Raw genomic sequence first — 25,958 nt, 5'->3', positions numbered from 1 at the left:
TGTTAACCGATTTAGTATATAATGGGCGCCTTAGAATTTAGCGCGTGCTAAATTGGTTAGAGCAGGCTAAATTGGGTAAAGCGCCTTAGTAATAGGACCCCTAAAAGTGTTAAGAAAACAAAAGTGTAGGCACCTACATCACAGCTACAGAGGCGCTTTACAACGCCTAATGCCACTGTAGGCATGACTAATGCTGGGCTTCGTAAAGCGCCTCCGTAGCCATGATTCATGTGAAAGGTAAGTGTCGGAAATATAGGCCTTGAAAAACCTGGCCTACATTTCCAGTGCTACCTTTCACAAAGCTGTGATTCTATAAATAGCGCCGTTGCATGACTGACATGCGATTGGAGGCTGTTTCTTAGACAGTCGTTTTAGTCGTCACTGTTTAAAGAATCCAGGCCATAATATTTAAACAAAATACATATGTACAGTGGTGCCTCGCATAACAGACGCCTCGCACAGCGAACGCTGCGCACAACGAACTTCAGGTCTTGCTTCCCACAACGAACTTCGTTTCGCACAACGAAGTCGCCCGAGCTGCATCCTTCCGCGCAGGCACTGCGCTTAACTGCCCTCTCTCCGCCTGGCTCCCATATTTTAAACCCCCCTGCCGCCGCTGCTGCATATTTTTAAGCCTCTGCCGCCACCGCATATTTTTAAACCTCCCCCGCCGCCACATATTTTTTTAAAAAAGCCACATATTTTTTTAAATTTGACTGCTGCAACTTTAATCTCACCCGCTCACTCGAACTGGTGGTCTAGCAAATTTCCCAGCCAGAAGCGCAGACAGAGATCAAGAGCAAGCCTTCTGTGCTACTGCCTGGGCCTGCGCTGATCTCTGAATGGCTGCAGTCAGCTCTCGCGGGACTCACAAGAACTAACTGCAGCCATTCGGAGATCGGCATGGGCCCACACAGGCGTGCAGAGGAATTGCTCCTGATCTCTGCGCTTCTGGCCTGTACGCCACTGGCTGGGAAAGATGGGAGGAATTAAAAAAGGTACTGGGGAGTATGTGGGGGGTGATTATAATACACAGCAAGGATCAACAAAACCCCTGTCTCCCCTCCCCTTCACATATATCCCCTCTATATCATGCTTACAGCTCTAACAAGATAAATTTATCTTTTTTTATGTCATCTTAGCATATTTTATGCTACAGAACGAATTATTTTTTTTAACATGTATTGTTATGGGAAAACGCGTTTCACATAACGAACTTTTCGCATAACAAACTTGCTCCTGGAACGAATTAAGTTCGTTGTGTGAGGCACCACTGTATGTGTATTTATTTATTTATTCAATTTTCTATACCATTATCCCAGGGGAGCTCAGAATGGCTTACATGAATTTATTCAGGTACTCAAGCATTTTTCCCTGTCTGTCCTCACAGGCTCACAATCTATCTAATGTACCTGGGGCAATGGGGGGATTAAGTGACTTGCCCAGGGTCACAAGGAGCAGCATAGGTTTGAACCCACAACCTCAGGGTGCTGAGGCTGTAGCTCTAACCACTGCGCCACTCTAGAAATCATAATGTAGTAAAAGTGAGCCAAGTATAGGACAATCAACCATTGTGACATCACTGATGAGGTTGGCTTTCAGGCATTGCTGGAATGAGGCATTATGACATCACAATACCAGCTCTGGTTACCAGAGACGGAAATTTTTCACACTATTTATTTATTCAATTTTCTATACAGTTCTCCCAGGGGAGCTCAGAACAGTTTACACGAATTTATTCAGGTACTCAAGCATTTATCCCAGTGGGCTCACAATCTATCTAATGCACCTGGGGCAATGGGGGGATTAAGTAACTTGTCCAGGGTCACAAGGAGAAGTGTGGGTTTGAACCCACAACCGCAGGGTGCTGGCTGTAGCTTTAACCACTGTGCTACACTCTCCCTCCCTTACTACAACATAATACATATATACAGGTTGTCCCCATTTCAAATGAATACATAACAGCATCGCTAAAAAGATGTGAATAGACTTGCAATAGAAATATGTGAATAAAAAAAGTGTTCTAATAGCACAATGCATACTGTTCATGATACCTTTCTAACCCCTCTTGCACACAATAACAGATGCTGATTAGGAACTCATGAGTAAAAGAGACTGGATAGTAATTTTGTTTAAAAATAAATTGCATTAGTTACCCATGTCAAATTTTGAAATGTCACTCAGCATTCACTGTTGCTTATTCTTAAAATAAAGTAGTTCCAAAAGAATTCCTACAGTGTAAGTTAGGAAGTTAGGAAAACCACCATAAAAAACCCCAAACATCTCAAGGGACATTGTATAGATCAGGGACTGCGCAAACGCTGCAGCAAGACAGAGGAGGGAGCCGGCAAGACGGTAAACACTCGGAGGCAGCAGAGGAAAACATTGCATCGCCTTCGACCGGGGCCACACAAAATACTTCATGGGGCCGCAGGTTGGACACCCCTGGTATAGATGATGAATCAAAATCATAAGCATAACAATTAAGAACATACAAATGACATCAAGCAAAAACCAACTATATCATATGTAAGAAGCAAAACAGTATTACTGTACTACTTCCTATTATGAACACTGGACAGCTTAAGCCACAACCAAGAAGATAAATTATAATAAAAAAAACACCAAAAATATAAAACTTGGAACACGAAGCTACAAGGTATGTATAATACTAAAACTTTAGGGCAGGACACTAAAAACATTAGAAGATAAAACACCAATAGCATAAAACAAAGATTAAGAACCAAGACTGGAATATTTGCAAAATCTCTCTAACCGAGGTATACATTGAGGGGTTGATAAGAACATAAGAATAGCCTTACTTGGTCAGACCAATAGTCCATTAAATCCAGTAGCCCGTTCTCACAGTGGCCAATCCAGGTCATTAGTACCTGGCCAAAACCCAAGGTGTAGCAATATTCTATGCTATCGATACAGGGCAAGCAGTGGCTTCCCCCATGTCTTTCTCAATAACAGACTATGGACTTTTCCTCCAGGAACTTGTCCAAACCTTTCTTAAAACCAGCTACGCTATCTGCTCTTACCACATCCTCTGGCAAAGCGTTCCAGAGCTTAACTATTTTCTGAGTGAAAAAAAAATTCCTCCTATTGGTTTTAAAAAGTATTTCCCTGTAACTTCATCAAGTGTCCCCTAGTCTTTGCAATGTTTGATGGAGCGAAAACTCGATCCACATGTACCCGTTCTACTCCACTCAGGATTTTGTAGACTTCAATCATATCACCCCTCAGCCATCGCTTTTCCAAGCTGAAGAGCCCTAACCTTTTTAGTCTTTCCTCATACGAGAGTATCATCCCCTTTATCATGTACAGCAGTGGTTCCCATCCCTGTCTTGGAGGACCACCAGCCAGTTGGGTTTTTGGGATAGCCCTAATGAATATGCATGAGAGAAATTTACATATAATGGAGGTGACAGGCATGCAAATCTGCCCCATGCAGGGCTATCTTGAAAATCTGACTGGCTGATGGTCCTCTAGGATAGGGTTGGGAACCACTGATCTACAAAACTACCACTCCAAAAACATCACAGCATGATCTACGACAATGTTGTCCAACATTGGTCCTCGAGGGACACAATCCAGTCGGGTTTTCAGGATTTCGCCAATAAATTTGGATGAGATCCATTTGCATGCACTGCTTCCATTGTATGCAAATAGATCTCATGCATATTCATTGGGAAAATCCTGAAAACCTGACCTGGTGAGGGCCGAGGTTGGACACTCCTGCTCTAAGGCTTATAGCAGCTCATTGCAAAGTGTCACCCTTCTTGTCAGTACCTGATTCTGAGAGGAAAGGTGACATTATAAACATTTTGCAAGTGATTTGCACCGGATCCTAATCCCCATCCTGCCCAATTCGACCTGTTCCTGGCTTCCAGTTATCCATCGAATTACATATAAGCTTTGTATACTGACTTTCAAATCTCTTTGTAATAAAACTCCAGCATTTATATACAAATTATTAATTCCATACTCTCCAAATAGAGTTTTGAGATCCAATGAACAGAATTTATTGACTATTCCTTCGCTGAAGGTTATTAATACAAGACGGCAATTTATTTTTTCGGTTACCGCACCACAGACTTGGAACGCCCTTCCAATGTTTTTAAGGGAAGAACAGGAACTTGGAAAATTTAAAAGTAATTTAAAAACATTTCTTTTCAAGGATGCCTTTGAAAACTAATTTTAATACCTCATAGCCCTAATAAATTTCATCTTATAATTTTTTATTGTTATTTTGTTTACCTTCTGTATCTTTCCCTTATTGTTTCTTTTTTTACTTTATTAATAAGAACATAAGAACATAAGAAGTTGCCTCCACTGGGTCAGACCGAGGTCCATCTCGCCCAGCGGTCCGCTCCCGCGGCGGCCCATCAGGTCTGCGACCTGTGAAGTGGTTTCTGTCCACTTCTATAACCTACCTCAAGTTATATCTGTACCCTTCAATTCCCCTATCCTCCAGGAACCTATCTAAACCCTCCTTGAACCCCTGTACAGAGTTCTGGCCTATCACATCCTCCGGAAGCGCATTCCATGTGTCCACCACCCTCTGAGTAAAAAAGAACTTCCTAGCATTTGTTCTAAACCTGTCCCCTTTCAATTTCTCCGAGTGACCCCTAGTTCTTGTGGCTCCCCACAGTTTGAAGAATCTATCCTTATTCACTTTCTCTATGCCCTTAAGGATTTTGAAGGTTTCTATCATGTCCCCTCTAAGTCTCCTCTTCTCTAGGGAGAACAGCCCCAGCATTTTTAACCTGTCGGCGTATGCAAAATTTTCCATACCTTTTATCAGTTTAGTCGCCCTCCTCTGCACTCCCTCGAGTATCGCCATGTCCTTCTTGAGGTACGGCGACCAGTATTGAACACAGTACTCCAGGTGCGGGCGCACCATTGCTCGATACAGCGGCATGATGACTTCCTTCGTCCTGGTTGTGATACCCTTTTTGATGATGCCCAGCATTCTGTTTGCTTTCTTTGTGGCTGTCGCACATTGTGCCGATGGTTTCAGTGATGTGTCGACCATCACCCCCAGGTCCCTTTCAAGGGTACTCACCCCTAGCAGTGTTCCCCCCATTTTGTAGCTGAACATCGGGTTCTTTTTCCCTACATGCATGACTTTGCATTTCTCTACGTTAAAACTCATTTGCCACTTTTTTGCCCAGCCTTCCAGTCTCGTTAGGTCTCTTTGCAGGTCTTCACAGTCTTCCGTGTTTCTAACCCTGCTGCAGAGTTTGGTGTCATCGGCAAATTTGATAACCTCACATTTTGTCTCTCCCCCTTAACCCAATGTTATGAGTACTGTATGTTAAGTTAAATTTCAATCCCTTGTCATTATTTAAATTTTGTTTTTTTATTGTATTGTTTCCCTTCAAATGTAATTTTTAAACTGTTCATCGCTTAGAAGTATGATTAAGCGATTAATCAAAAAAACTATTAAACTTGAAACTTGAACTTGAAACTTCTCTCCCCACAACCACAATAGTGAAAAAACAAACTCACTGGTGTCTAGTGGCCCTCCCACTCTGCCTGAAGTGACTAGCATCAAACCGCAGCCCATCCAACTTAAAAATACTAGGCATTGGGTGCCATTAGAGTCCAGAGAATGTATTTTTTTCAGTTGGGGGATGGAGCAAGAGAAGGGAGGGTGCCCACTAGACCACCAGGGACTATATTTTAAAAAATTCAGGTGTGGTTGGGTTGAGTCAAGTTACATCTGATGGTAACTGGTCATGTGAGAGGATGGCAGTCATGTTGGAGAGGAAGTCCTGTCTTCTGAAGGGTCACAGTGCTGTCGGGGGTTTGGAAGGTGCCAGAGTGGGGCAAAGGGAGGGACAGTTGGGGTTGATGTTGATCATGGGGGCTCTACACCAGCTTCAGACCTCCCATGGTAGATATCAGTGCACATTGCTGCAGGCTAGTTAAAAGCATCTTTAGCATGTAGTTTAATATGCTGTGCTCTATCTACTGCAGGAATACGCAACTCGGAAACCTTTTTCGCATTCTGCAGGTAGCATTTCTGCATCAGCACCTGAGTTCCTTAGCACTGTTTATCATTTATTAAAATTTGCCAGATCTGCCTTTGCCGTCATGTTTCTATGTTTCTATCACAATAACCTTTATATTTAGGGCCATGTTCTGCTTAAAAAATAAGAAACTGAAGATTTATTAAATAGCAGCGCTTAAAACATTGTATCCCAAATGAAATGCTGAGCATTCGAAGAATATTGATCCTCTATTCTAGTGAAGAAGTCTATTAGTAAAAAGAACTCAGTTTATCAGAATACTTCAAGTTAAAAAAGTAATTTTCCTGATACCTTATGGGAGCTGCAAATGTTCATTGTTAGATCATGAACAAATACTGTATGATAATTTAGGCCCCTTAGTTACTCATGTGTTATTTGCATCATGCATGTGGCTGCTATCCGATGCAATTTGAATTAACTGCTGTGATATCTTTTGACTCTAGTGTGCCTTCTTTAAATGGGCAAAAATCTAAAACCCTCCCTCACCCCAAGAAGGCAAAATGATTAAGGGAAAGAGATGAGGTCTACTGATTGCTCAAACTAGCCAACTGTGTATTGTACTTTAATTTTTAATTTTTAACGGGAGAACCCTCAGTCACACAGCAACCCCTGGAACGTCCAGGGACAAGCTGCCGCGGGTTTACACTCAAAAAGGTGTTAACTGCGAAACATCCCCGGGCTCTCTCCGTGTGAATAACTAATGTGCACAACAAAAAGTGCTATGTGTGAAAAACAATATATGAAAAAACACACATCAAATATAAATAGAGATAGAATTCATCTCTTTCCCCTAATCTGGGGGCCAAAAGGAAAATTAGTGTCCAAATCTAACCGAGCAAAAAAAAAAACACAACTGGAAGAACTTAGCTTCTCCGTGTGTGTGCAGTCAGCAGGCAGTGTCTTCGTCCAACGGGACTCCTTTTCGGGGGTGTACACCCCCTTCCTCAGGAACTGGACTGCGCTGGATATTTCAAGTTTGTTGATAAAGCTGGTAAGGCAAGGAGGAGAAGCTAAGTTCTTCCAGTTGTGTTTTTTTTTTGCTCGGTTAGATTTGGACACTAATTTTCCTTTTGGCCCCCAGATTAGGGGAAAGAGATGAATTCTATATCTATTTATATTTGATGTGTGTTTTTTCATATATTGTTTTTCACACATAGCACTTTTTGTTGTGCACATTAGTTATTCACACGGAGAGAGCCCGGGGATGTTTCGCAGTTAACACCTTTTTGAGTGTAAACCCGCGGCAGCTTGTCCCTGGACGTTCCAGGGGTTGCTGTGTGACTGAGGGTTCTCCCGTTAAAAATTAAAAATTAAAGTACAATACACAGTTGGCTAGTTTGAGCAATCAGTAGACCTCATCTCTTTCCCTTAATCATTTTGCCTTCTTGGGGTGAGGGAGGGTTTTAGATTTTTGTGTACTTACACCTCCACTCTTTACAGGGTTCTATTTTTTGTTCTTTAAATGGGCAGCAGGGAACAGGGTGCATTTTTTTTTTTAGCACTCATTTGCACGAGTGTTGCAGAGAGTCCTCTGCTTTCACCTTTCCAAGTCTGATAACAGCTCTAGTCTTACCTAGTCCTTTCAGCATCTTCTTTTCCAATTTCTGCTCTCTGTTGGCTCCCGCCTCTTTAGTGGCAGAGATGTCCCCCACAGCTGCCTGTTCTTTTTCTGCCTCCTCATTTGCATCCTCACATTCCCCGTCCTCGTTGCTGAGCGCCTCTGCCTTCTGGGACTGCTCTACTCCATCGCCAGCACCACCCTGTTCCACCAGGCTGGCAGCAGACCCATAGGTTTTAATGATGTCCTCCAGCTGTCGGTTCAGCTCTTCAGAGATGTCAGAAACAGCTGCTTCAGGCTCAGCACATGTCTCTTTTGCAGGGGGCTGTGATAAGGGAGCAAAGGCATCACCATTTTGCTCTTTAAGTTCGTTGTGATTAATTAATGTTGAAGCATCATTTACTGACATGTTGAGCTGCTGTTCGCATGATTGATCAGCGGGCTTGTTATCCTTTTCCATGTTCCAGTCCTTATATCAAAGAAATACACATAGGTGTAAGTAAACAGTGATTTTCATGGCAGTTTAACAAATGTTTTGAACCTAGAAACATATGTTCTGCTTTTCTGCTAATAGCAGTACAAAGTGGATCATAATACAATATTTATACAGCATCTATAATTAGGCAAACATATATGGATTTTGCGAATGGGCAGGCTGGATGGGTCATTTGGCCTTTATCCGCCATCATGTTTCTATGTTTCTCTACAAAGAATGCATACAAACAGAATGTTAAACTTAAATCTATATATATAAAATCGGAGGTATGTATGTATGTATGTGTGTGTGTGTATGTGCCGCGATCACGCAAAAACGGCTTGACCGATTTGAACGAAACTTGGTATGCAGATCCCTCACTACCTGGATTGATATGTTCTGGGGGTCTCGCGGCCCACAACTCTATGTTGCTTGCTCACGGGTGGGTTCACCCAAGAATTTATATGTTCTTGCTCCTGGAGGTGAAACTAAAAAAGTTGTTTATAATCACGTTTTGCGTTAGTTGTATTGTATTCATTTTGTCAAATATTTCACATTATAATTTGAATATTGTACTTTTTATTAAGCTGTAAAAAAATAATTTCATTCACCACTATAAAGTATCTTCATTTGAATCCATTTACAGTGTTATTGCTATAATTAAATACCCGTGCAACGCCGGGGCATCAGCTAGTATAAAATAATATACAAGGGGCCGCTGAAAAATTCTGAGCCCAACCAGCAAAGGTAAGTCAATCTTCATCGAGGACTATACATTTAGTGGTCCTTTTTCTAAGGCGCACTAGCTATTTTCGCATGCGCTAAACGCTAACGTGTCCATACACTATAATGGATACGTTAGCATTTAGTACGTGCGCTAAAACGACTAGCGCACTTTAGTAAAAGGACCCTTTAGTCCTGCGATTTTTCAATTTTTACGCTCCTTATTTTTCTGACGGAACAAGAAAAGTGGAAAACATTGGACTAAGTGTATAATCCTCAATGGAGATTGTCCCAACTTTGTTGGTTAGGCTAAGAACTTTTCAGTGGCCCCTCATATGAAGGTGAAGAAATTCATGTTTTGTACTTTATCTTTCATACTTCCTGGTGTATGACCAGTTGTGCTTTTGTTATCCACATTGAACTGCAAGGTATACTGTGGAATATAAAATAAAATGTTATGAAATCAATAAATTCAAAACATTAACGACTGAATTCTATATATACTGTAACGCCTAAAAAATTGATGCCAAAAAAAATCACCTAAATGCAATTCTATACACATCACTTAAAATTAGGCATGGTTTACAGAACTTAAGCCTAGGAGCAGTGCCTAACTTTAGGCATGGCCATTTGCACGAACAAAAACGTGATGCAGATCCTAACACCTAAAGCTAGGTGTGGATGCCCCTTATTCTACAATTACATACGTGAATGTGAGGAACTCCCTCGATCTACTCCCATACGCCTCCTCGATCTACCCCCATAACCATATGCCCCCCCCCCCCTTTTGGTACCTCATATAAAATTTAGGTGAGGATATAGGGCTAGATTCACTAAGCAAACCGATCGTGTGCCGATCGGTTTGCAACCCCTTTGCGACCAGATTTCCCTCCGGCCCGATTCACTATCCTCTCCTGCGATCCGCTTCCAATCTGTGTATGCAAATGAGGGGAAACGCATGCAAAGTAGACAGGGATGCGATTCACCAAAGAAATTTTTGAAACTGACTGGGCTGGCTGATCAACCCATGAAGCGAATGCTGGGGACCAGTTGCAAACGTCTTTCCGACTCTTCAGCTCCATTGAAGCCCTGCTCTCTGCTGCCCCGAATCTCTCCTGCCTGCCGCCCCGATGCTCTTCCCCAGATCTCTCCTGCCTGCTCTGCACCGAATCGCCACCCTGCTCTCTCCCAAATGGCCGCCCTGGCCTGCTCGTCCCTGAATCTCTCCTGCCTGCCGCCTCAAATCTCTCCTGCCCTTCCCTGCACTGCAAGCTCGTGATTTTAACCCACGGGTTTAAAGCGGGTTAAAACCACAGGCTCGCTGGGCTAAAAAGTATAAAAAGTTAAAGTTAAAAAAAAAAAGTCACAGCTCGGACGGGCATGCGCAGACCATCTACAGATGGTCTGCAGATGCATTGGGATCGCACACCAGCGATCCATGCTGGCAGATGGGGGCGTTCCTCTGATCGCCCCCATCTACAAGAATCCATCGGACCTGCCCGGATCGGACATGGATCGTTCATCCCGATTGGGCAGGTTCATGAATCTAGCCCATAGTGGCTAAAATTGTGCACACAAGTTTAAATTAAATCCAATTAATGCTGATAATTGCTTGTTAAAAAGCAGTTATCAGTGCTAATTGACTCATTATTCAATTAAGATGTGAGTGCACTTCCTCTGTTCAGCAGCCAAGGATTTGCTATACAGTTCCTAAGGGGCTCATTTTCAGTTCAATCATTTTTATTAATCTTTTTGTTACAAAAAACAAAGGGCTAGATTCACTAAAGCCCCCTTATCTGTCCAATTCCTGCAAATGACTGCGATCGGAGGCGACTGCACGGATCGCAGAAGAGCGATCCTGACGCATGCGCAGACCATCTTTACCTGCAGGTGGTCTGCGCATGCACTTGCTGTCCATCAACAAAGCTTTGCTTTTTTATTTTTGGACTTTTATTTTTTTACTTTTTTACTTGCGAGTCCATGGTTTTAACCCGCGGGTTTAAAGCTGGGCTGCATTGCGGCGTGCTCTGGAACAGAACAGAGCATGCCGTAGTGCAGTCCCACTTTAAGCCAGTGGGTTAAAGCCAAGGGCTCGCACTGTGGGGAAGGGCGGCAGAGCAGGAGAAGTCAGGGCGGCAGAGCAGAAAAAGTCAAGGCAGCATAGCAGGAGAAATCGGGGCAGCAAAAGCAAAAGAGGCAAAGAGCAGGGGTTTTTCAGGGCTGCAGGGCTGGGATTTCAGGGCGGCAGAGAGCAGGAAAGGACGTGAGCGACTGGTCCCCAGCAGCCGCTTCTTTTTTGATCGGCCAGCCCAGTCGGTGTTCTTGAATAAGTTTAGTGAATCGAGGCCCTTCTTACTTTGCATGCCGTTTCCCCTCATTTGCATGCGCGGATCAGATCTGGTGCTGGAGGAAGGTTAGTGAATTGGGTCGGGGTTGCAAAGTGGTCAGGACATGATCGGTGGGCTTAGTGAATCTAGCCCAAAGACATTCAAAAGATGGCATACACAGGCATTTGGATGTCTTACTAGTCAAAACGTCCAAGTGGGCATTTTCAAAACTGACCTTCTAGATATCTTTCTAGTCCTTTTGTCTCCAGTGTGCTGGCATGAAGTCTGGGCATCTCTTTCCCTTCTGACCCATGTACCTCCCTCCCTTCCCCTCACCTTCCTGCAGTGGCTACAAGGGGGTGCTCCGAGGACCAGCGTCATGAACTTCTTCCGGCAGCAGCAGTGTTCACGATTCACTGCTCTTGTCGTCGTTGGGCTTTCCTCTTTGCTGGTGTTTCATTGTTGAGTTCGGTGTTAAGGCATCAGTTGTCTCCTTGTGATGTTGCGAGTATCTTTTTAAAAAATCTATTGGGGTCTTTAATAAGGGGGGGGGGGGCGGGGAGCAGCAAATATCAGACTTGCCCACTGTAATAATTTCCCTTGATTTCCCTTTGTGGTGTGGTGTCTCAAGTAAACTGAATCGCTATACTCCTTCCAAAAGTACTAGGACTAAGGGGCATGCAATGAAACTACTAAGTAGTAGATTTTAAACAAAGCAAAGAAAATATTTATTTATTCAACAGGTAATTAGACTCTGGAATTTGTTGCCAGAAAATGTAGTAAAAGTAGTGAGTTTAGCAGGGTTTAAAAAAGTTTGCATAATTTTCTAATAGAGAAGTCCATAAGCCATTATTAAGGTGGCTTGGGGGAAATTCACTGCTTATTCCTAGAATAAGCAGCATGAAATCTGTTTTTCTCCTTGGGATCTTGCCAGGTGCTTGTGACCTGGGTTGGCCACTGTTGGAAACAGGATATTGGACTTGATGGACCTTCATTCTGTCCCAGTATGGCAACTATTATGTTCTTATCCTTTCTCCTATGGATGGGTTCTGAACCTTCTCTGCTTCTCTTTAACGGCCTCTTTTACAAAGCCGCACTAGCGGCCCCGAAGCCCATAGAGATTTAAAGGGCTTTGCGGTTGTTGCTGTGCGGCTTTGTAAGTGTTTCTCAAATAGTAAAGACTTCTGTCAGCCTCGGTCTCTTTCACTTAAGATACTCTCAGTGCTGTTTAAGCTTTTAGTTTAATAAGTTTAATAAAATTTGATATACCACTAAATCCAAGCCAGGTCAGCATTGCGAGTGTTAATAAAGTTGTTTGTGTTCTTATTATGATGTCATTACAGCCGAAATAGTGAAGAAAGCTGTCAGGAGCAACTACAGCAGAGAGATGGTCAGTTTGAGCAACTGTTTCATGGAGAAAAAGTTTTTTTTAAATAACCCAAGCACCTGAAGCAATTAATCTATGAAACTCAGCACAAAATCAGGTCACAGGGTAACATGAGAACATTTCTGAGGCGAGTACAAAGCCTTAGAGACATCAGAAAGTTATTGTAAGAATGGAAGTACTGACTGATATGCTAGCACATATTTTGTGTAAAGGATTTTGAAATATCACATAGCTATGGAGTGCATATGAAAACTGAGGGCTCCTAGGATGAAAAAAATAGAAGACTAATTCAGTGGCTTAGTGAGAGTGGGAGGTGCCCGGGACAGTGGCACTCCCCAGTGCCTGCCCCCCATGCCACACTCTTACCATTCCTTCCCACCCCATACCTCTAAATCTTTGCCACCACAAGCAGGTTATCCACCTGCTGCTCGCGTTGGCTTTCCCTTCAATGTCACTTCCTGGCCTCGCGGCCCAGAAGTGAATTCAGAGAGAGCCAGGCCTACGCAAGCAATAGGCTAGAGTAGTTGCTCGCGCTGGCAAAGATTTTAAAGAGGTACGGGGGCGGGAAAGGGAGGGCACTAGCGTGGTGTGGGGAGGCAGAGAGGTGCCAGCGCCCCCACCAAGATAGCACCCGGGGCGGTCTGACCCCCACGCACCATGCCACTGGCCTAATGGATGGCAAATGCAGCACATAAATTGCACAATGGACCCTCCATCACATTTTTAATGAATGTAGTAGTGTTTTGTCATAGAGAGTGAAATTCTGTATAGAGGCACCCAAAATTAGGCATTGGGATGATGTGCACTAAGGGCTAAGATCAGAGTCAATAAAAACTAGCGCTCAGTGCTATTCTACAATGGGCACACAAAGATAAGCACCCATTACAAAAATGGAGGGGCATTTTTGATGGGATGTCTGAGTTTGGACGTTTTGGGAATACAAATGCACAAAACCAAGCCATTGGGAAGTCCAAGCAGCCTGCATTCTTAGCAAAATGGCCAGAGGAGCTCTCTAGGGTGAATTGCAGTGATTGTCACATTAAAAAGTCCCAGGTATACATTTCACCGGAAGAAAGGACCGGCAATCTACTTCTGTATTCTGCTGTCACACTCTGAAGCAGCAGCAGTGGCTTCCTGCAGGACAATGATCCCAAAGCCACTGCCGGAGCCTCCCATTCACTCTCGGGAAGCTGTTCGACAGTGTCTCTCCACCCCGGCCTTCCTTTTCTAGCCCTCTCCCCTCACCCTGCATGCTGGAGCCAGGAACCAGGGCTGTGGAGTCGGAGTCGAGGAATCGGAGTCGGAGGAAATTTCGGGTACCTGGAGTCGGAGCCGGAGTCAGAAGTACAAAAAACTGAGGAGTTGGAGTCTGAACATTTATCTACCGACTCCATTTTTGAACTTGGCATACCAATCACGAGCGATTCTTTCAGCTATAGCACCCACTATATACACAGCACAAATGTTGCGAGCAGCTTCTGCGGCCTTAGAACCTTGATTAAAAGCAAAAAGAAGGTGGTGTCGAAAATGCTCATTTCTCTCAACTTGACATTCCATTTTAACGATCTGAAAATTAACCAGTGCTGTGGAGTCAGAGGAAATTTCGGGTACCTGGAGTCGGAGTCTGAAGTACAAAAAACTGAGGAGTCGGAGTCGGAACATTTATCTACCGACTCCACAGGGTTAAAACCGTGGGTTAAAACCATGGGCAGTCCCAGTGTGCTCTCCCTGAGCTTGCTCTAGACCTAACATCCCCCCAGTGCAGCAAAAGTTAGAGAATCTTGTGTGACATACGAGGGCTGTTCGGCAGGGACAGGGCAGGCACATGGGTGAACGCTTCCGTTGCAACTGAACTCCTCTAGGCAGCAGAGAGCAGGACAGTCGGCAAGGACGTGCGCGACTGGTCCTCAGCAGTCGTTTCTGTTTGGATCAGCCAGCTCAATCGGTGTCCCTTCTTCCGTTTAGTCAATCACTGCCTACCTGCTTTGAATGCTATTTCCCCTCATTTGCATGCGCGGATCAGATCGGGAGGAAGGTTAGTGAATCAGGTCGGGGTCGCAAAGTGGTCCGGACACGATCGGTAAGCTTAGTGAATCTAGGCCTTTGTCTCCACCACCTGTACTGGTAGACTATTTCACGCATCCACCCCCCCCTTTCTGTAAAAAAGTATTTCCTAAGATTACTCCTAAGCCTATCACCTCTTAACTTCATCCTATGCCCTCTCATTCCAGAGCTTCCTTTCAAATGACAGAGCAACCCCACTTTGATAACTATTTAAATTTTGCACGTTTGTGTTCTGAGTCATTTATGGCTAAGCTCCAGACTGCTTTCACAGTTTAATTTTCTATCTAGTCATAGGTGCATCAGCATAACAATTTGATTCTATGATCTCCATCAATAACACAATTAAACTGAAACGGATTAACTCTTTAACTTGTCTTTAGTGTGGAACTGCCTCCTATTAGAATTAGGATTAGACACGAATTACAGTAAAACCTTAGTTTGCGATCATAATTCGTTCCAGAAGCATACTTGTAAACCAAAGTGCTCGTATATCAAAGCAAATTTCACCATAGGAAATAATGGAAACTCAGACGATTTGTTCCACAACCCAAAAACTTTAATACAAAATACTATACATACGCATATTGCAAGACATCGCTCATTTTGAACAATCCCTACGCTCCCGCAGCGTCAGAGAGAGAAGAACCATCGGCTCAGCTGTGATGATGTGACGCGTGTATACTGTATGTACTCGTATTGCAAGACTTTGCTCGTTTAGAACAGTCCCTACACTTCCGCAGCATCAGAGATAGAAGAGCAATCGACTCAGTTGTGATGTGTATATACTGTATGTACTTGTATTGCAAGACCTCGCTTGTATATCAAGTTAAAATTTAATCAAATGTTTTGCTTGTCTTGCAAAACACTTGCAAACCAAGTTACTTTCAATCCAAGGTTTTACTGTATATGAATTTTAGGGGCAAATAGAAAGCTATTTTTCCCTCTAAAATATGCAATTAAATAAGACCAATTAGTAGTATTTTCCTTCCTTGTTATTCTTAATTATGTACTAGTTTTCTTGATATAGTAAACTACGTTGACCCAGCACTTTAGGAAGTGGTATATAAGAATCCATATTGTATTGTACTGTATGAATAAATATTACACAAAATCAGATGCAAGCAGCAGAAGTAGAAATAAAATCATAAAAACATGAATTAAATTTTCATCATAAACAACCTAACCAATCTTCATAAATACTTCTTAAATAACCTGGTCATCCAAGTCAGTCTAAAGATGATATATGAAGTAGCACTACATAGCTTTCTGGTAGCTGATTCCAACAATTAGGGGTTTTATAGCTTAAACTCTTGTTATAACGTTCTTTCTAAGAACAACAAAAACCACTGTGGAGAAGTGATGTTTCTGATATGGACTTTATTAATGATTCAACTTGACAATCCATATAAAAACCTCTGGGACCCGGTCCGCTGAGAGCCATGGACCTGTGTTCCTCAGGGAGTCCTCTATTCTCTCTATTAAGAACATAAGAATTGCCGCTACTGGGTCAGACTGGTGGTCCATCATGCCCAGCAGTCCGCTCAGGTGGCGGTCCTCTGGTCAAAGACCAGTGCCATAACTGAGACTAGCCCTACCTGAGTACGCTCTGGTTCAGCAGGAACTTGTCTAACTTTGTCTTGAATCCCTGGAGGGTGTTTTCCCCTATGACAGACCCTGGAAGAGCGTTCCAGTTTTCTACTACTCTCTGGGTGAAGAAGAACTTCCTTACATTCGTACGGAATCACCCGAGCCTTTCACTTACTGTGGGTTAAAACCATGGGCTTGCAGGCAGTCCTGATTGGTGAGGCCCGACTTTAGTAAAGGAAGAGGCGGGCGGAGCATACCGCGAGTGATTTCCTTCACTCGCCGGCGCTCCGGCTGCTCTCTCCTGCCGCTGCGGCTGTCCTCTCCTGCCCGGTCATTCGTGGTCAGAAAATCCGCGAATGACCGGGACCGCGAACAGCGAATGACTGGGGGAACACTGTATTATATTATTTGAATGTTCTTCCATGCTATTATGTTTGGTATTGTTTTTATTGTACTGACGTTTATCATATTTCTGTTATATGATGTGTGTATTTCTGATACTGTTTCATGTTGGTCTTATTGGGCTTCTCTTACTTAGCAGCATATGAGCATTTTACTGCGGGCCGGTGAGGCAAGTGCTCCAATGCTCATTAAATTCCTGTGAGCACTGAAGCATTTACCTTGCCGGCCTGCAGTAAAATGTTCTTACACTGCTTTGTATAACCCAGTGATTATTAGGTTTCAATTTGCCATTTCCAAGTTTACCATAGCGACTGTGTTTATTCTTATATTTGGTCATTTTACCATTGTTATAGTGTTAACAAAATTTTAAGTTTTACGGTAAACTGGTGAATCTCTTTATAAGGCGGTTAATAATTCCCAATAAATAAATAAATTCCCAATTCCTACAAACCAGTACCAGCTCCACTAGTTGTGGTAGCTTATTAAGACTGTACTATTATGGATTTCGATGGGGATCTTATATGCAGAAGACAGATGATTACCCATTTTATAAAGTATAGAAGAGATTGTTAGGAGAGGAAACTGATACCACCTCTTCATATCATCTGTGGGCATGCCTTTATATATAAGGAGCTTTGTTTTCTTCATCACTTTATCCCTGCTCATGTATGAGTTAAACCTCAGTGTACTTTGCAGACCTGGCTAAATTTAGGCTGTGCCTCATTCCGAATCCCTCAGAAAGGCACGTGGCACCTGCTTGTTAGCCAGACTCTATTTTGAGCACTTCTAAAACTGGTCATGGCACTCGGCCCTTTATCAGTGAAAGCGGCTGCAACAGAGTCCAAGCCATCCAACTTCAGAACCAGATATTTATTTATTTTATTAATTATCCTCGTTAAAAACTAACCCCCCCCTTTTTTTACTAAATCACGATAGCGGTTATGAGTGCAGGGAGCCGTGCTGAATCTGTGCTGCTTTCGATGCTCATAGAGCTCCTATGAGCGTTGGGAGATGCGCGGAGCATTCAGCGCGGCTCCCTGCACTTATAACTGCTATCACTGTTTAGTAAAAGGGGGCGGGTTAAGCGGCTTACAATAAAAACATTCATAATTATAAAATACACAAGAAACAATTATCTATACCAGGGGTAGGGAACTCCGGTCCTCGAGAGCCATATTCCAGTCGGGTTTTCAGGATTTCCCCAATGAATACGCATTGAAAGCAGTGCGTGCAAATAGATCTCATGCATATTCATTGGGGAAATCCTGAAATCCTGACTGGAATACGGCTGTCGAGGACCGGAGTTCCCTACCCTTGATTCTATACATAAACAATCATAGCCAAGTTATCATAAAAAAGGCCTCTCTTTAAAGCAGGGATCTCAAAGTCCCTCCTTGAGGGCCGCAATCCAGTCGGGTTTTCAGGATTTCCCCAATGAATATGCATTGAAAGCAGTGCATGCACATAGATCTCATGCATATTCATTGGGGAAATCCTGAAGTCCCGACTGGATTGCGGCCCTCAAGGTGGGACTTTGAGATCCCTGTTTTAAACTATTCCTATTCATCTGAATGCAAAAATCAACATTTGAACCAAAGAAATTTGTTTTCAGCAATTTTCTAAATTGTAACACGTTTTTACACAAACGCGTCATTCCTGGAATCTCATTCCACAATTAATACTGACAAACGAAACATTGCTCAATGTAAAACTGAGGAAGCCAAATTGAAATGATGCAAACTTCCCCCCCTTTTACAAAAGTGCAGAAGACGTTTTTAGTGCTGGCCGGCGCACTGAATGCCCTGCGCTGCTCTGACGGTCATAGAGTTCCTATGAGCGTCAAAGCAGCACAGAACATTCAACATGCCAGCATTCAACACGGTGCTAAAAACCTCTTCTGCGCTTTTGCAAAAGGGGTGGGTGGGGTTAAAGCATACTATAATCAAAACAGATCAGGCTTCATTATGCTGTAGGTCTAGAGCAGAGAGGATCCTTGATTGTAGGATATTGCATTAGGTGGGAAAACTGAGAGGTCTAGATATGTCTTGCTGTCTTTTTTTTCACCATAATATTCTGTTTCTGTTTTGAAATATAAATTACACTGTCCTTTGGATGCCTTAGCATGAGCCTTAAAATATTTTATCATATGCATCATTCATTATGCATGAATATTTGTGAACTGTGCATGGTGCAGGACAAAATTGCATTATCAGCACTAAACATTTGCTCCCCTCTGCATTCTCTATTGCTTATCCCATCAAACACTAATAATCCACCACTCTACTTGCCCAGAAAGAATCCAGATCTCTTTAATTGCATGGTAACCCAATAACAACTGGATGACTTTAACCTATGCTGTGATGTTTTAACTCAGCACTGAAACCAGCTTTTCAAAGAAAGAGTGGCCTAAGATTTATAAGTGCTTCAAAGGTATGTCTATACAACCTCAAAAATCTTCTATGAAGTATTTAGAGTAGAGCCACCTTTCACCCCTGGTAAATGCCTGAAATTCACAAAAAGTCTTCATACTTACCAGGCAATGCCAAGTGACCAAGGAGAGAATAAGGAAAGTGAAGGCAGTAAGACACCAAGAGAGGAAAAAGGCAGGAGTCTGAGTCACAATCCTAGACCTGGTCAGAGAGGGAGAAATTAGATGGGGAGGGGATTGGGAGGAATGGAGGAGGAGCTAGCGAGACAGATCATAGCAAAAGGAGGGAAAGAAAAGACAGGCAGGAAGAATGTAAGAGCTTGCAGCCTTTCTGCCTTTAAACGGGCACTTAGTGAGTGAGGGAAGAAAGAAATGAAAGCAAATAAAGGCAACAGAGAGGTTAGTGTGAGCAAAGAGACAGATGGCAAAAGTCAATATACCAGATAGAATTTTCTATACAGCAGGAAATGAAGAAGGAGTCTGACACAACATAAAGAAACAGCAAACCTTATGTAGTTAATTGAACAGAAAATAATCTTTCAGAATTTGATCTGAGGTGCCAGCCCAGGGGCTCAGAGCATGTGTAAGTCCTGGAATTCATTTCTTGGGTTCAGGTTTCTGCTCCCTGGGCCAGCCAGTGTCTGGGACACTGCAAGGACAATGTTCTGAGACCCTGAGGAGAGGGAGCTGCAGTCTGGCTCCAGGCAAAAAAGATTGTCACCGCAATGGCTGGGTTCATAAGCAGAAGCGGCTCCAGGCTCCAGCTCTTTATTTGGACTGTGATGAACATGTTTGCAATCAAAGATCACCTTTTCGACAACCGCTCTGTGACTACACTCAAATGTCTCACAGTCTTGAAACCAAATCATTGAAGTCCTGAAGAATTAAAATTCATTTGTTATAACAGAAATATAGTGCATTTTATCAAGCTAAAAGTCAATTATCATCTAAGAACAACAGGCTTTTATTAATAATGACAGGAGTTGCCTTGCAACAAATTACGAGCAATTGGAAGAATTGGACGAGGCTTAATTATAGTTTTGGGTGGAATTCATTGTGCTATGTGTATAAAATGGAAAGAATATTAGCCATTCAGAAAGGGAATTTTAAGAAATTTCAGGAGATTTGGGAGCCATTAGCAAAATACTGTACTGTTTAATTATGTTTTTCCCTATGTTATGCACATCCGGGAGGGGGGAGGATGGGGGTCTGTTAGATTTATGATTTCAAATATATTGGGGTTTATTATAGAAATTTTGTGTGATAACATTATGATTGTTCAGGAGGGAGGGGGGGTCTATTTCTGTAATGGATATTAATGGAATAATAAGTGTGTTATTGTTGTAAAAAATGTAGTATTTATTGTTACACTTACTGTAAGTTTTGAAAATAATAAAGATTTGGAAAAAAAAAAAGAAAAATTTCACAGACTTGATCATGTTTTTACAGATGTGATGCACTGTTTCTTTTATCTCTCATTACTTGGTTCATCAACATTATGTCCCCCCTTTTACTAAACCGCAATAGCAGTTATTAGTGCAGGGAGTTGCACTGCTCCCGACGTTCATAGGAACTCTATGAGCGTCGGGAGCAGTGTGGAGCATTCAGTGCAGCTCCCTGCGCTAAAAAATCGCTATCAAGATTTAGTTAAAGGAGGGTGGGGGAGTGTATATGCAGATGTTCCAAACAGGTGATTCAGTTTTATTAACTGTTTCTTCTCTAATTCACACTCCACATGTTTCTCCATGTAACTGTATAACCCTACCTTTCTATACAAGTTTATTGTTATTTGATATACTGCCTATCAAAATAACTAAGCGGTTTACAAGCAAGATTAAAATTAAAATGTGAACGACGAAGACTGTTATATGATACATCAAGGGCGGCGGGGTAAAGATACATTTCCGTCTTTGGGAAGAAAAACCAATAAAGGGAACACAAAAGGAGGGGAAGATTGATGACTGCTGTTTAATTTTCAGAACCAGGATTTAAATGTCAAAGGCATCTTTAAACATGAATGTTTTAAGTTCAGATTTAAATTTGGATATACTGTCTACTTGTTTAAGATAAGTGGGTAGAGCATTCCATAAAGTAGGGGCACCAAAAATATGGTTTTACGCAAGGTATCATAGACAATTTGACAGATGGAAGGGATCAAAAGGAGATTTTGTTGAGAGGAGCATATTGTTCTAGAGGTTGTGTAAGGAACTAGTAATCTATTGATGAATGCCGGAGAGTTATGTAATTTTGTTTTAAATTTAAGAAGTAGAACTTTGTATGTTATACGATGGAATACTAGTAGCCAATGAGCATTTTTAAAGAAAGGAGTGACATGATCAAATTTTTTGGCCTTATATATGATTTTGATAGCTGTGTTTTGTATGATCTGAAGTCTTCTAATTTATTTTAGTACTGTACCTTGAGAGAAAGAATTACAATAGTTTAAATGAGAGATAATTAATGAGTTTAGCAGAATGTTGAGGGATTTAGGTTCACGAAGTGTAGAAATGGAGCGAATCATCTTTAGCTCAGTAGTTCAAAAATGCTTCTACAAATTAATCTGTTGATGGAAGGAGAGTTTGTCATCGAGAATTATCACTGGAAGTTTTATTGTGGTTGCCATTTGGAGTGGTATGGAACTGATACAGATAGATGTTCATAGGGTCTCTTTTGCACTACTTGGGAAAAGAAGCTTTGGATTTGGTGACAGCATATTTTCATTTAGCCATTGATTTGATTTTATCTGATTTTTGATTGATTTCTGGGATATCTCCTACAGTGGCGTACCTAGGGTATGTGGCACCCGGGGCCCATCATTTTTTGACACCCCCCCCCCCCTCATGGAAAAATTTTTTTTTTTATTTTTTTTTTGCAATAACCATGAAATGGAATAAATGGTCAGAATAGAAACAGGCAGTGAAAATTTTCTTTTATTGAACCTCATTTATGTAACCATTATTCCAAACATAACATAACATAAATTATGTCTGAATTGTCATGACATCAGAAGTACATATGGAGTAGTTGCAGGTGATGCTTGGGACAGTTCTGATTATGTTAGTTTGGTTTTATGTGTTTTTTGAATAGAAGGGTTTTTATTTCTTTTTTTAAGGTTTTGTAGTTTGTGGTCGAGGTCAATAGGTTGTAGAGTTGGGGGTCAAGTGTTGCAGCTCGAATGGCTAGGAGGTTGTCGAACAGTTTTTTTCTTTTGACGTTTTTGGTTGGAGGGTGTGTGAATGGTGCGTGAGTTCTCCTATGTCTGTTTGAAGTGGATTGAATTATTTAGCTGAAGAAATTAGTTACCCCCCCATTCCACACACATTAATTCTCTTCCATTTTTGTTCCCATTATAAAAAAACACTGATAAGTTCCCAGGAAAAAAATACATTAAAATAAGAAGTGAAAACAAAGGCCCCTACAGATGAGAACATAACATAAGAATAGCCTAACTGGGTCACACCAATGGTCCATCATGCCCAGTAGCCCATTCTCATGGTAGCCAATAGTGCTGCCCGATTCAGAGAAAAATATTTCATTCGATTCGATTCACCCTGTTGAATCGATTTTTCGATTAGATTCACTGTTAATGACACCGCTTTTTAAGTTTAAACAAAATATAACAATAAATTTCACAACAACAATAAATTTCACAAAGTACTCAAAAAAAAAAAATCACATTTTTCCATTAAAGCAGTTCTGGAGACATTTGCTTGAACAGTCTTTTTTCCCAGTCCATAAGCAAGCAATATGAAAAAGATTTCCTTAATTATCTACTCAAACATTTTTGCTATTTACTTTCATTGTACCTAGACTATTATTCAGTAGAAAAAATTTAGTTTGTTCAATCAAGCAGAACATTCACTCATAGAAGTCCAATGTCCACACAGGATTTGATTGAACAAACCATATTTTTTCTACTGAATAATAGTTTAGGTATACTGAATAGCAAAAATGTTAAAGCCACACAGAAAAGCAGTAAAAGTCAATAGGTTCTCCAAGTGGGAACAACCTGATGTCTCAGCACTTGAGGAAAAGACCACGTAATAATGTTTATAAGATAAATCATATAAATGATTATACTGAAGCAGGGTGTCCTCAGCGTGAGAGGTAAGCGAGAGGAGAGAATTCTCCAGTGCTTTACACAATAAGGCTCCTCTGCCTGCAGTGCACACCATCATAGGACACCTCAGGTGTGCTCAAATTAATCAATGTGATAAATTAAACAGTGATAAACAATTGGTCAATCACAAGAGTGCAAGATCAAACAGGTTGTTCCCACTCAGAGAACCTATTGACTTTACTGCTTTTCTGTGTGAGTAGATAATTAAGCAAATTTCTGATAGCCTACAGAACTGATTCTCACCTTCCATCCCCAGCCCCCAAGACTTACCAGACCCCCCCTGCCGATGCATTTACTTACTGCCTGAACTGGATATTAAATCGTGGGGAAGAGAGGAGAAATGCGGGGAAAGAGCCAGCCAAAACTAGTATTTGTTGCTGCTGAGTGCACCAATCCAGGGCAAGCAGACGCTTCCCCCATGTCTTAATAACAGACAATGGACTTTTCCTCCAGGAATTTGTCCAAACCTTTCTTAAAACCAGCTACGCTATCTACTTTTAACATAACTTCTGGCCACTTCATTTTTAAGCTTAGATCTTTCCTTCCAAACAGAGACCTTGCTAGATGTCAAATACAGCACAAGGTAACTTCACATGGACTTAACTGTGCAGGAAATGAATCTCCTCATACACCCACCATATAGTGCAAAAATGTGCAAAGGTCTGTTTTTTTCTTTCGATCACTACATAGCCTAATGCCACACAAGCAGCGCTGTTACAAACATATTCTGAAGGTCAATGCTAAGGTTGACAAAGTTTCCTTCCTTGGACCAGAAGGAGATACTGACAAACCACTGGAAGAGATTCTAAAACAACTACCCAGAAATAACACCCAAAGACCCACTCAGTGTGTGAACCAGTTGAGTGGAGTGGACTAACTGGGGGTGGAAATGGGCCCAGAGTTTGCTCAGCAGAATTTCCCAGACTACCTCTTCCTCTCAACACACTGACATGCTACCACCACCACCAACACTAGGAACACCTCACCGAGTATGCCAGCAATGCTTATAAACTTTATAAAACACATTATTATATTTTCTTATAAAGCATATATTTTAACTGAACTCAGCCTTGCCATTCACAAAAATAGAAAAGTTCCCATTTCAAGCTGTCTCATGTACACTTTTCAAATCTAACATATTGTAATCACAAAACAGAAAATAAAATTATTTTTTCTACCTTTTGTTCTCTGATCAATATTCAAATCTTGTTGGTCCCAGGCTCTTGTTGTCTTGCTTGCCAGGGTCTCCTTTCTCCGTGCTAACCATCCGTCTGCCATCTCTGTTCTCCCCTTCCGTTTCCCTTCCCTCTCCCGGAGATCTGGCATCTTTCCTTTTTTTTGTCTCCATCCACAGATTCACCTTTTCTCAACTCCCCACCACCCCAGGATCCACCATCTCTCCCTTTCTGTTCCCAACTATCCTCCTATCCAGTATCTCTATCCCCCCTCCACACCATCCCCTGTTTCCAAGTTCTCTCCCTTTCTGTTCCTTCCCTCCCTAAATCCCATTATGCACCATCTCTCTCCCACTCCTCTGTTTTTAGACCCATTATTTCTAACCCCCAAAGTCTGGCATATGCACGTATCTTTGAACCCCCCCTTCCCTCTCTCCCTCTGTGTACTTTTACACCAGGACCCCCCTCCCCCGAAGGTCTGTCCCCCCTCAGAAGGGCTACACCCCACCCCTGAAGACCTGCACCCCCCGAAGGACTTTACCTCCCACCCGAAGGTCTGTCCCCCTCTGAAGGCCTAAACCCCACCCCTGAAGGCCTGCACCCTCCCCGAAGGATTGTACCCCCCACCCGAAGGTCTGTCCCCCCCTGAAGGCCTGCACCCATCCCGAAGGCCTGCACCCACCCCGAATGCCTGCACCCACCCCGAAGGCCTGCACCCACCCCGAAGGCCTGCACCCCCGAAGGCCTGTCCCCCCCCTTGAAGGCCTGACCCCCCCTTGAAGGCCTGCCTGCTTGTCCCCCCTTGAAGGCCTATCCCCCCTTAAAGGTCTGCCTGTCCCACCCCCTTGTAGGCCTGTCCCCCCTTAAAGGTCTGCCTGTCCCACCCCCTTGTAGGCCTGTCCCCCCCTTGAAGGCCTGACCCCCCCTTGAAGGCCTGCCTGCTTGTCCCCCCTTGAAGGCCTGTCCCCCCCCTTGAAGGTTGGCACCCCCCCAAAGGCCTGCACCCCCTTGAAGGCCTGTCCCACCCCCTTGTAGGCCTGTCCCCCCCTTGAAGGCCTGCCTGCTTGTCCCCCCTTGAAGGCCTGTCCCCCCCCTTGAAGGCCTGCACCCCCCCTTGAAGGTTGGCACCCCCCCAAAGGCCTGCACCCCCTTGAAGGCCTGTCCCACCCCCTTGTAGGCCTGTCCCCCCCTTGAAGGCCTGCCTGCCTGTCCCCCCCTTGAAGGCCTGCACCCCCTTGAAGGTCTGCACCCCCCCCGAAGGCCTGCACCCCCCCGAAGGCCTGTCCCCCCACTTGAAGGCCTGCCTGCCTGTCCCCCCCCTGAAGGCCTGTCCCCCCTTGAAGGCCTGTCCCCCCCCCCTTGTAGGCCTGCACCCCCTTGTAGGCCTGTCCCCCCCCTTGTAGGCCTGTCCCCCCCTTGAAGGCCTGCCTGCCTGTCCCCCCCTTGAAGGCCTGCACCCCCTTGAAGGTCTGCACCCCCCCCCCGAAGACCTGCACCCCCCCTTGAAGGCCTGCCTGCCTGCCTGTCACCCCCCTCCCCCTTGAAAGTCTGCCTGCCCGCCCGCCCGCCCCACCCTGAAGGCCTGATGCCCCGACCCACCCCGAAGGACCATTCGCCCCCCTGGCCTCCCCGCACTACCTATGAAGCAGCCGCAGCAGGATCGCGACGTCA

At 43.3% G+C, this 25,958-nt stretch overlaps 1 protein-coding gene across 1 annotated transcript in view; it reads right to left on the bottom strand.

Annotated features, from left to right (window-relative positions):
- The window catches only part of TXLNB (taxilin beta), a 77,426-nt gene extending 58,235 nt beyond the window's left edge, over positions 1 to 19,191 (bottom strand). Inside the window, exons 1-2 of the mRNA XM_033935495.1 lie at positions 19,098 to 19,191; positions 7,615 to 8,068 (exon numbers count right to left, since the gene is read on the bottom strand). Of these exons, the coding sequence (XP_033791386.1) occupies positions 7,615 to 8,059 (445 nt within the window). The 5' untranslated portion in view covers positions 8,060 to 8,068; positions 19,098 to 19,191. The remainder of the gene's footprint in view (positions 1 to 7,614; positions 8,069 to 19,097) is intronic.
- Positions 19,192 to 25,958: the final 6,767 nt, after the last annotated feature.

This window comes from Geotrypetes seraphini, chromosome 3 (assembly GCF_902459505.1).
Source record: "Geotrypetes seraphini chromosome 3, aGeoSer1.1, whole genome shotgun sequence".
Taxonomy (NCBI): domain Eukaryota; kingdom Metazoa; phylum Chordata; class Amphibia; order Gymnophiona; family Dermophiidae; genus Geotrypetes; species Geotrypetes seraphini.
Note: the sequence above shows the minus strand (reverse complement) of the source record. Positions and strands in the feature narration are given on the sequence as shown.